The 11,378-nt window shown below is 35.4% G+C and overlaps 2 protein-coding genes across 4 annotated transcripts; one reads left to right on the top strand and one right to left on the bottom strand.

Moving 5' to 3' along the window:
- Positions 1 to 1,094: 1,094 nt before the first annotated feature.
- On the top strand, positions 1,095 to 3,500 carry LOC145731931 (peptidoglycan-recognition protein SC2-like). 2 transcript variants are annotated; one of them, XM_081983921.1, is made up of 5 exons: positions 1,095 to 1,225; positions 1,809 to 1,997; positions 2,051 to 2,228; positions 3,031 to 3,156; positions 3,213 to 3,500. In XM_081983921.1, exons 1-5 carry the CDS (start codon positions 1,159 to 1,161, stop codon positions 3,445 to 3,447), a joined length of 795 nt encoding a protein of 264 aa, XP_081840047.1. In that variant the 5' UTR covers positions 1,095 to 1,158; the 3' UTR covers positions 3,448 to 3,500. The 2 variants fall into 2 exon arrangements, with proteins under 2 accessions (XP_081840047.1, XP_081840046.1); XM_081983920.1 differs by lacking the exon at positions 1,095 to 1,225 and adding an exon at positions 1,311 to 1,753.
- Positions 3,501 to 4,650: 1,150 nt separating this feature from the next.
- On the bottom strand, positions 4,651 to 9,905 carry LOC145731930 (EGFR adapter protein-like). 2 transcript variants are annotated; one of them, XM_081983918.1, is made up of 7 exons: positions 8,885 to 9,905; positions 6,846 to 6,944; positions 6,602 to 6,794; positions 5,964 to 6,038; positions 5,415 to 5,535; positions 5,154 to 5,358; positions 4,651 to 5,102 (listed from the first exon to the last, which is right to left on the bottom strand). In XM_081983918.1, exons 1-7 carry the CDS (start codon positions 9,077 to 9,079, stop codon positions 4,935 to 4,937), a joined length of 1,056 nt encoding a protein of 351 aa, XP_081840044.1. In that variant the 5' UTR covers positions 9,080 to 9,905; the 3' UTR covers positions 4,651 to 4,934. The 2 variants fall into 2 exon arrangements, with proteins under 2 accessions (XP_081840044.1, XP_081840045.1); XM_081983919.1 differs by lacking the exon at positions 5,964 to 6,038.
- Positions 9,906 to 11,378: the final 1,473 nt, after the last annotated feature.

The following is an 11,378-nucleotide window of genomic DNA, read 5'->3' as shown; positions in this document are numbered from 1 at the left end:
AATAAATGTTGTTAAATGTTTAGTGCAAAGTATTGCAAGTAGTAAGAATAAACAATTATTTGTATTAATTTTTTTCTGTTTTTTTTTTTTCAATCAAATCAATGTTACTGACTATTTTTCAGTTCCATTTTCCCTAATAATTCGACTTGGTGAAACTGATTTGCTTGTTTAAGATATTTTAAGATACAGAAAGTTGTATCACAGTTGCTAGTATCACAAAAGTTAGATTTTAGTGTTGATTTTGCAGGTTTAAGACCCAATGAAACTCATTCAGTTTTATATCTGCACACCCCTGACAGGAAAAATCATAAAATTGTTTTTTGGACACTTGGAGGGTGAGGCATTGAACTACAACTATTTTATAGAAACACAACAAGAAAAAATAGAATTTCAAAATATTTTTGTAAATTTGGGACACTTGACGAATTGTACTACGACTGCAGAAAAGGATTATTATTAAGGTAATTAATTAGAATTCGATTATGAAACAAAATTTGGATGTTGTGTTAAACATTCAGGATTACTTATTTCAAAAAGATACAGGATTCACGTATTTAATTTTAATAATGCTTGTTCAACAACAAGAAAACATTCTATATCTCAGGAACAAAGAGTTTTCTGAACTAAGTTTTGTTTAAATTACTTTTTAAAGTAATCTCTTGATTTGTATGTACATCTTATCACAGAACACATTTGAGTTGAACAGAACAAGTGATTAGCCAATAGAAAGTATGTAAGCAAACTGGGTGAAGGTTAAGGATGCAAAAGTTTACTGATACGTACACAGGAATATCAAATTCTTTGTTTCTGTTCATTATTTCTATACTTTCTGTGTGTTACATAGTAATAAATGATTTTATATACAGTTAGGTTAATTTAGCAATTAATAAATCAACTTTCAAACAGGTTCCAAACCAGGCACTCAGACCCATCAACAGGAATTCTGCAAAATGAATAGAACACTCATTTTCTTAATAATTATTAAACAACGAATATCGTTTGGCTTTCGATTTTAGCATTCCAAAGTTGTACTGATAATCTCCGGTGACCCTGTCGGGGGTCAACAAAAATATTTACTCTTACGTACCTATTACCACAGATCGAAAAACACAAAATGAACAATATCATATTGAGTGCTGGTAGTGAAAATCAGTGTGAATGTCTCCAAAACCCGCTTTCAGTGATGTGAAGATCATAAGAAAATTCGAACGAAACAACAGCAGAGGTGAGTCTGTTCACTTTCGGTGGTACCCCTGTATCTGAATTGCGTTGTTCTGTAAAACATACACATATTTGTTGAATTTAATTAGATTCAGTCAGTTACCCGAACCAATAGCATGTAATCTGGTTTTACCGGACCAGTGTACGTTCAATGCAAGTGGTGACGCGATTGTAGTAGTATTAGGTTAGTAGAAGAGATATACAGCTTCGTATGGGTGGTTTAATCAGGAAAAAATGGCCTTAGAGCCACCGCACTTCGTCTGTGATCCGAATGAAGAACCGTTTATGTCAGTTGTTGCTCATTCTGGTACCCAGAATGCACCTAGTTTTGGACAGGTTTCAATCGAGGATTCTAGTGACGTGCATTTCGGTGACAAACATATCTACAACGGTCCGGTTGTTATTAAACAGTTAGTGTGCGACAAAGATAGTTTAGATTTTCGATCTGGTAAAAGCCAAGAAAGTGTTGAATATGAAGTTGCTAGCAAATTACCCAAAGTAGATGATAGTCCTCAACCAGAAATTCGCAAAGGTTCTTAATCCAGTAACAAAATTCAATTAGTTAACTGGGTTTTCCTTCTCTACAGGTTTCTTATGGCTACAGAACGTTCCCAAACACAAACCACTGGAAATTGGTATCTTTGTAGTGGTTGTAATACTTTTTGTGGTGGTGTTGATGGTGGTGCTGTTCTTGAAACACCCTCCAACCCAAAAAACCCTTCCTAGGGTGAGTGAAGAACCCAACGACCAAGTCAACCCTATTGAATATGATTCAGGTAATTTGTTCTAATCAGTCTGGCTCGTTTTAACGCGTTATTGTTGCTCCAAGATGTGGACAAAGATGCCAAACTTAAAACCAAGCTGCGCATGGTGACAAGAGTGCAATGGGTTGCGCAACCTCCTGCTGGTCCCACTACTCCTTTAGCAACTCCAGTGTCGTACGTCATTATACATCACACAGCCACTGAAAATTGCTCTTCTCAAGCTCAATGTGTTTTGCATGTTAGGTAAGTTTTAAGGTTTATCCATGAAAATCTGGAAGAACCACACATGATTTTTCTTCAACATGTGTTTTTTAAGAAAATGCGAGTTGATCAAGTAAAAGAGTGAAGAATGATAGTTGATGAAGAAAAAGGTAATAAATCAGAAGCAACAATTCAGAAAATGGAATTTGGACTAATTGATGAAAAATATAAAATGCTAAGCAGCTTATTGCTGTATAGGTATAAGTAATCACAGTATTTCTCTACATTCACTTTGAATGGTTTTTGATGAGTTTTATTACTTTATGACATATTATGTTAGAAACAAATACATTACACGTGCAAATACATTACATACAAGATGGCCATAGAAAAAACTGATAATATGTCAAGGCAAAACTGAGTGATATTGGTAAATTACATCAGTTTACAACCAGGTAGGCAATTGGAGAAATTCTAGAAAAGAGAAAAACTAGTTAAATATAGTTTTTAATGCCATAATCAACTTAACTTTTTTACTTTCTATGAATTATTAATAATTATTTGTATTAAAACTGTAATATTTACTCTGTTGGTACTGAAAATTATGTACTGTTGAATTCCTATGTAAAAACTAATATGTGTGGTTCTTCTTGAATAAATTACGTCTTCCGATTCCCAATTCCATCCCTCTTCCCCTAGTCCTAGTTTTGGTTCTCTACATCTACTCCATCTCTCCAGCTTCCTTTGGGTCTTCCACGTTTCTTCCTTTCGCCTGGTTTCCTGGTTGAATAAATTACTTATTAGTTATAATTTACGTACATAAAATAATGTAGATAATCTGCAGGCAAATCCAAACGTTTCACATTGAAAGTCAAGGATGGTACGACATAGGCTACAATTTCTTAGTAGGAGGAGATGGAGCAGCCTACGAAGGTCGTGGATGGAAAATTGAAGGTGCCCACACTCTAGAGTAAATCAGCCTCTATTACGTAAAAGAAAAAGTTGATAAACACAATTTTTTTACAGGTGGAATCAAAAAAGTATCGGAATTGCTTTTATAGGTACTTTTACCAAAACCGTCCCTCCAGACATCCAAATTTCTGCCTGTCTCAAATTGATAAAGCGAGGAGTAGAGTTGGGTTACATTTCCAAAGACTATAAGCTTCTGGCTGTTAGGCAACTGTCCGGCACGGAAAGTCCTGGAGCAGCTTTGTACGAGAAGATAAAAAGCTGGCCGCAGTGGTCCAAAGATGTTTTATAATAATGATTATTTGTTTATCTACCTGTTTTTGTAATATAAAAATAGTTTAAAAAGGACTTGTTTAACCCTAAATTGTACGTTGTCTCAGTTTTTTTTAGGAGATACATTAATTTTTTGAGAAGTAGAGTCTAGAAATGCCTTCATTATTATGACGTAGATACAGCAAAACAATCTAACTTGTTGTTTTGGAAAACGTATGGAATGTTTTTAAGTTTTTCAGTCACTCCTTTCTCTTGCCATAGAGCTTTTTTTGGAGAATTTCTTTAAGGAGCTGGTATTGGTTTTCGTTTCGCATTCTATGGCCCAGATATCCAAGTTTTCTTCTCTTTATAGTGTTTATCACTTCCCTTCCTTTGTTTATTCATTCCCAGTTGACAGCAGAGACCCTGTGAATCTATGAGATCCTCAGAATTCTTCTGTATACCCACTTTTCAAATGCTTTCAGTCTTTTTTGAGTCACCTCTGTGTCCATGACTACTCCGTAGAAGGTGTCCAGAAAACGTAGGAAAAGGATTCTGACTTTGGTGTTTAGGTCAAAATTGTCGTTTTTAAAGGTTTGTCTTGGATTTTCTATTCTGCATTTAATCTCTTGAAAATGGTTTCATTGCTCATTTATTATCGTTTCCAAATAAGTGAAATTGGACACTCTTTCTACTAGACACTCTCTGATAGCAAGAAAGCAGGAAAAGATCTAAATGATGCAGATGATGGTAGTTGATAGAGAAGACATAAATTCTCTAATGTCTGAGACTCAGAGGTTTAGTGTACTAGGACAAGAAATGGTTCAAGTATTGGAAGGGATTTGATCAAACCGTTCAGTAGTTCACAAGACCTACTCTATTGTTGAAGTTTTCTATTAATTAGTTAGGGGTTTTTACCAGAAGCTGGGTAAACGAAATTCAGATTACAAGAGGTGTTTCAATGTACTTATCATGAAGCTTAGAAAGTAGAAAGAACAGTTATTTGGTGAAAATCTTGCTTAGTGTTTGTTGTTGGCTTCTGCTATGAAGTACGTAGAACCACAATTCGTTATGAGCTGGAGAATTCGTGAAAAACTTTTGGTTTACTGTGACTGGAATGGTTTTACAGATTAGTAGTGAGAAAAACCAGTTTTCTAATTCTTTAAGCAATGCCATTTTAGTAAACATAATCTATTAAAAAAAAACAACGGTACAGAAGTAAAAAAAAAACAGTCGATATGTACCTTGCACAGAAATCAGATATAAAAGGTATTATATACAAGAAATTATAAATTAATAACTAGAATAATAATTATAATGCACGAAAATAAGCAACAGGTCTAAAATATCGCACACTTACACTACACCACAAAGTTACAAACTAGACTAGTCGTCTTAGGTTCGATTTTTCAAGAAAACACTCTAATCACTATAAATTATTTATAGTCCACAGCCTGAGCAGCTATAATATAAACAATAAATTATTACAGGGTCTCATAAGTTGAGTTACCCTGTACGTATTGAAGTCTAACCACCAGGAAATACGGGTTGAATATCTGCAAAATCTTGTCTGCAGTCTGAAATAACACAAACCGGATGGTATCTGTTTAGGGACAAGGGACAAGGCAGCAACTCGGGCATAACCGAATGATGGGCGATTAGTGACGCCATTGTGGGGAAATCTTTAGTGAAGCCCTGCAAGTAAACGTTGTCAGTCTAGACATTGAATTAAACGGTTTTGCTTACTTTTATTCGATATCCCCGGTTCGTGTGCATGATCAAGTAATGGGCAATGCCTCTAGGTTGAAAACTCTTGGGCACTCGAACGCTCAACGCAAAACATCCAGCTTTGGTGGTGCTTTTTCGCACCATAAATGCACCTATTGGTTCTTGGGATAGTATTTCCAAAGCTATTTCTCTGGGTATTCCTTCCTGATACCATGGTGCTTTCCTGTGATTAATTAGTTTTTTATTAACAGAATTTTTTAACAATATACTGGATATTACCTTAAATTCTCCAGCCCAACTTGAGGAAAGTCGGTTTCTTTAGGTTGGTCACCTATCCTTAAGGTAGCACTTTCACTGTTGTCAGATCGTGTATTGGATACTGATATGTTAGATTGACTACCTGTTTGATTATTAATAAAATTAAAATTTGATGGTAATTCCTCATAACTACAGATTCCCAGAAATTTGGAGAAATTGTTAAAACAATTTAAGGTTTCAAGAGAATGATCAAGATAGTGCAGATCAAAAGCAACAATTCAGGCAATGGAATTTGAACTATTTGGAAATTCTGAAATGCCTAGTAGAAGTGTTTCTTAAAGAAACTAAGCAGTCTTTTCACAGTTCTAACGTTAAGAAACACTTTTATACTAAAAAAGCTGTTTTAAAGTAGAAAAATTGTCATTTTTTGGTTTTTAACTATTTGGCGTTAGACACATTTGTTTTTGGCGATTAGACACATTTGTTTTATTGTATTTTATGTTGTCTATTTTTGTATATTATTTATTGTACTGTCATTAACAGAATTTCAGTTAGAGCAATCTTACTAACCTGGAACGCTAGAACTGCCCTCACTCACCAAAGGGTAACCTTCCTCATCGCTTGTATTAGCCACAAATCCTTTACCTAATAAAATAAAAATTTCAATACAATTTTAGAATTAAGTAGACTGTAGTATCCCAAAATTTTGACACCATATTTGGTATCATCATTCATGAAACAGTACAATCAATGTTTGGATCTCAAAAACTGATTTGTTTTACCAACAATAGCAGTGGAAATAGACTTATTTTCACAATTTTTGTCTGTAACTGCAAGTGGTTCTCAAACTATAAAATATACAACCAAACGTATAACATCAAATTTTAATTAAAAAAGGTGGAAAAAACAGAAGGAGATATCAAATTATATTCAGCAATTTCACTTGGAAAAACTAAGAAATATAAATGTCAAGACACCCAGTATATGATGTCCCTAATCAGATCTGCACATGCTAACAAATTAAAAGTTTCATTCATTCCAATTTCTTAAGAACAGTGTTTTAATCCATAAAATCATCTTTCAGAATATTTCAACGTTATTTTGTATGATTTGTATGGTTTTCAGGATACCACTTCCACAAATTTTATAAAAACTTGAATTTTTGGCGTAAAATTATTGGTAACAATGTGAGACTACTATTTTCTTACCTATTCGCTTGATAAGAGACGGTTTTTCCACCAGTCGTTTAAACTGGTTCATTTGGGTTGGAGAGTTGCAATCGTCGCTACTTAGAGCACCGCGAGAGGGCGGGGCGGACGCTGGTAAAACTGGAATACCAATCGAAGAACAGTCCAAAGAGTTCTGGAACGGTTTCGGATAACTGACCAGTGGGATGTTGTTCTGAAATTGAGTCATGTTAACTCTATATTGATTTTCAGGTTTGTATTATACCTGATGGGGTTCGTCTGTAGTGTTTTGTTGCTGATTGGTTTTCTTCGACCTGAAGGCCATTTTCAACGATTTTCCTAAGATCATTTCAAGCTCTGCTCCCTAGAAATGATTACAGATTTTAATTTAATAGTATATTTCAGGTAAGAGTGTTAATATAAACCAGACCACATGTTTTTTCCTTAATTGATTAATGAAATGATAAGTCGTTAATAATATTTATTTGCTCCTCAATCAATTATTTGATTATCCACGTAACGTGTACAATTTTATGATAATATGCAACTTTGTAGCGGTGATACTAGAAAAACAAGTTTATCAAACACAATATCTCAAAAACTATTAATTTTCTTCTAAGGTTATATTAAGGTATTCTGATTATTAATTTGAGTTGGCCTATTAAGAGTTGATTTTTATGATTCCTTGTATAAGTGCAAAGTTTTGAGTCTATTTATGTCCCTTGAGACTATAGATTGGACTCGTTTGTGGCCAATTTCTGCCTAATTGTTGTCTTACGTCTCAAAATTGCCAAAATCGACTCTGGTGATGTCCTTCATCTGCTGTTAACAAAGTTCGAATAGCTAACATGATAGGCAACATCCGGAACGGATAGGCACTCTAAGAAGAAGATGTTCTAACTTACAAAAATGCTGTTTTTGAGTCTATTTATGTACCTTAGAACTAGACTGAATGCTACATTGCACTAGTGTGTGGTAGTAAGTAATTTGTATGTTGCATCTCTGTTTACCTATTTCTACAAAGTAACTCTTCTCATTTGGAGTTTTTAATATCATGGTGAATTCAAAAGCTGATACTAAATACTAAAAGTACATTTTACTTTTTATAGTCGTATTGGTGCGGTTAGTCATGATACTTAATGACAATCTGAGCAGACTTTTGAAATAATCACCATGTTATCACCTTCTTCACACCAAAATTAGATTAACATTGCTTCTCGTAGTTTTGACACCGTTTAGGACTATAAAGATAGACAATTTATTACATAGATAATACGTATTTACCTGAAACTTAATGTGGGAGCACTAAACAAACGGGAGTCACAGCTGAAACTGATGGGAAAATGCATATTATAGTGAACGGAAACGGCGGCATCTGTGTTTATGTGTAAACTATATCGGGTAAGGTACATAAGAAGCTTGTCTGTATATGCAGTAATTTTTGTTAACGTAAACAGTAAAACCTTCACAGTCAGGAACGGTGCAAAGTTAATTAACATCACGGGTTTCAATTTGTGATTTTCATAACTTTAAAGGAAAATTGAGGTACCTCCCGTATCTCTCTCTCCCTCTCTCTCTCTCTCGATTATGAATGATACAATCGAAATATTTTGATTATGGCAGAATGATCGATTATTCGATTTGGTTGATTCCTGTTTATTTCGAGGAACACCAATGGATTCCATGAAGCTGTAAAGCTAGGTACTTGAAACACTGCAGAACTATTGCATAACAATTTAACAGTGTTTTATACCTCCATGACTGTTTGAACAGTATTTTGGCTCCGTTGCTAAGTATTAGAGTCTGTCAGTACAGTGTCAACTGTCAAAAATCTGTTCCATCAAGCTGTAAAGCTTTAAAACACGTTCCTAGAAAATTTTTGACTCGAATTCTCCTAAAGAACACGTACTTAGTGAAATTTTGTCCTTTACCTCGCGGGACACCCTATATAATCCAGTCTTGTGTGTATAGTAGGCAGAAGTGGTAGGGCAACCAATGCTAATTGCGCCTACTATAACCGCAATCAGAACAAATAATTAAAATGATATAAGAGATATTTTGTCAGATTTAAATTATTTCTACCAGCTGCAAGTTGCCAACCAGTGCGGTCTCCTGGTTTTAACAGTTAAATGTTAATTTTCATTAAACCCATTCTGGGCAGTAACAACCATTAAAATTCCTAATCCGTATATCCGCATCAATTTCACAGATTCCCAGTATTGTAATATAAATTTACAGCATTGATAGAAACAACTATTAAACTATTACTGCGAAATGAGAACGTTAAACCGGTAATATATTTACCTGAAGAATCTGCAAGTGACCGCAATGTTTGCAATTGAACGACAAGTACCCTTCGAAACTGGGCATTCCCCGATCGACACTTTCACAGCTGCTCTCCCCCGATTGGTACTGGTACTCGTCCTTCAGTTTCGTGTACTGCACGCAATTATTTTGTACGACACCCGCATTTTCGTCGCTTTTCCCCAACCGTCCCATTTTCCTCTTCTGCTTCTGGCCACGGTCGTCATTGGTAACCCAACAGTTTCCCCCAGGTCACTTGAACACTTGGTGAAACCCGCCGACTTCTTCGGACTTTGGCCGTCTTTGTCTGATTCACGTAGGCAGTACCGATCCGCGAGGTACTGAACGAGGTGGTTCCGAATGAATAAGGTTAAAGACTGGCGGTTTAATGAACGAAACCGAAGAACTTGCGGTGAGCGGTAGCGCTTAGGCATTCCAATAACACGGAACGTACTTGGTTTATTTACAATCACTGTTATTACAGTGTAAATGTAGGCAGTTGAAAGGTATTAACGGCGCTCATGAACTAATTATACGATTATACTAAGAATACCCAGTCGGGCGTGATTCCCATCCTGCCAGTACCTCAAAGCGCCCAGATAACCACTTGCAATACGGTCCTGCAAATTTACATTTTTTCCACCACGCAGGAATGTTGTCACTGTAACGAGTCGATTTTTTTCTTGCATCAGTTGCTTCAATTTTGTTTTTGCAACAAAGAAACACTTTTACGCTCCTGATGATGATCGATTATATTTCGAAACGTCGCGTGTCAAGTAGACTGCAACCAGTCGAGAAAATTGATACTGATGTAAATTTTAAGCAGCGCAGTGGATTTTCAAGCTTTGTCACCAGAATATTATGTGGTTTCTGCAGTTATGAGGGTAGAATCCTGCTGATGTGGTGCTGATGCACCAAGAGAGGAAAATTTAGCTTTTCCAAGACCGTCGTCAGTGTTTAGCAGGGTAAAATATAAATTTCTTCACAGTCTTGTTTTTGTGCAATCTTCATATACCTTCTTCTGTTTCCTAATGTAGTATTTCTATCATTAATAGTGTGTGTTTGGGTGTATCATAAAATTTATCGATATATCTATTTATCGTTTTGGAAAATCGCTTGCCCTTATTATGCACTAAAGGCAAGAACGGAAGGTGTGAGCATTAGAGGGACCATCATAATTGACATAAGATTTGCAGACGATACAGCAATAATGACAGAGACTATAAAAGGCCTGCAAGACTAGCAATTATCAAAAGTAAAACCAAATACATGGTCATCTCAAAAACTAAAATTTACAACATGCAACTTACACTGAAAGATATAAGCAGTTGGAGAGGGTTGACAAATGCAAATACTTGAGAGCAACCATAAATTCCTAATTGAAGCAAGATGGGGAGACAAAGATTAGAATAGGAATAACCCGGAAAAAACTTGGAAAGTACTGGTCAATGTCCACAAATAGAAAATTAAGATTGTCCATTCGAATAAAGTTTCTAGAATGGTCTCAGCTATTATAATATGGGGTAGAAACTTGAACGTTAAAAGCGCAGTCTGTAAAAAGACTGTGACTCTACAGACGCATACTTAAAATTCCTTGGACTGATGAGTCACAAATGAAGAAGTACTAAGAAGAATTGGACACATGACAATTGTCTTTTTCTTCTTAAAATAGGAGTTTCTTTAGAGCTCTTCCTGTGCCATCTCCTGGGTAGTCTACCGGTCTAGTAAGTTTGGTTTTTGCCACACTGCCCAATTTGTCCATCTTCCATCTGTCATCCTTTTCAAAGTCTTTCCAACACTTCTTGCCTGTTCTCTCTTAACACATTCTGTATTTCTAGTTCTTCTGTGATATCCTGGCTTCTTATTCTATTCTTGAAGGTTCAATCTTGATAGTTCTTTTTGGTCGTTCTCAGTCAACTCTGATTCCTGTGGCGTACTTTAAAATAGGTCTTACGCATGTTTTGTAAATCCTCAGCTTATGGTAGGTCTTTCTGGTCTTTGCTATGAGGATGGAATCATCTGCAAATCATAATACTCTAATGGTGCAAATGCCAATCCGATATCCAGGGTTTTTTTCGTTAATTTTAATGATTTGCTCCATAACGATCTGACATTTACTTTTCCATGTTATTTTTAGTTAACAATGGAAGATAAACAAAGTAATTATGCATTATTCACAAAAGAAGTTTTGATAACGAACACCGACAACTTGGTGACCAAAATATACTGCTTCTGTGTACTGAATTGGATAACAAAAAGCAGCAAGCTGTAAGCTGCTCAGTTAATTGACTAGCAGGACACAACAACTATAAATATGAATTACTATGAAACTAATTTTAGAGTTCTGATACAGTTCTTAATAACCTGCTACGTGAACTGGTCACCCTGTATCTTTCTGACCATAGTAACCAAACTCTTACATCAAACTGCAATTGGAAACAGATCACTCCTAACATTTCATCTTTAAATATAGGATTCTCAAAAACATGGGCTT

This window comes from Ips typographus, linkage group LG7 (assembly GCF_016097725.1).
Source record: "Ips typographus isolate SLU linkage group LG7, UJ_Ityp_2.0, whole genome shotgun sequence".
In the NCBI taxonomy this organism is placed as follows: domain Eukaryota; kingdom Metazoa; phylum Arthropoda; class Insecta; order Coleoptera; family Curculionidae; genus Ips; species Ips typographus.
The sequence above is the reverse complement of the archived record's forward strand: the minus strand, read 5'-3'. Positions and strand labels throughout refer to the sequence as shown.

Excerpts from the sequence above, each read along its gene's own strand:
- LOC145731931 (XM_081983920.1), top strand. The coding sequence starts at position 1,456 with ATGGCCTTAGAGCCACCGCACTTCGTCTGTGATCCGAATGAAGAACCG. Across the intron at positions 1,754-1,808 it reads TCAACCAGAAATTCGCAAAG|GTTTCTTATGGCTACAGAAC; the intron begins GTTCTTAATCCA and ends CCTTCTCTACAG. Across the intron at positions 2,229-3,030 it reads CAATGTGTTTTGCATGTTAG|GCAAATCCAAACGTTTCACA; the intron begins GTAAGTTTTAAG and ends GATAATCTGCAG.
- LOC145731930 (XM_081983918.1), bottom strand. The coding sequence starts at position 9,079 with ATGGGACGGTTGGGGAAAAGCGACGAAAATGCGGGTGTCGTACAAAAT. Across the intron at positions 6,795-6,845 it reads CTACAGACGAACCCCATCAG|AACAACATCCCACTGGTCAG; the intron begins GTATAATACAAA and ends ACTCAATTTCAG. Across the intron at positions 5,536-5,963 it reads GGGCAGTTCTAGCGTTCCAG|GTAGTCAATCTAACATATCA; the intron begins GTTAGTAAGATT and ends ATAATCAAACAG.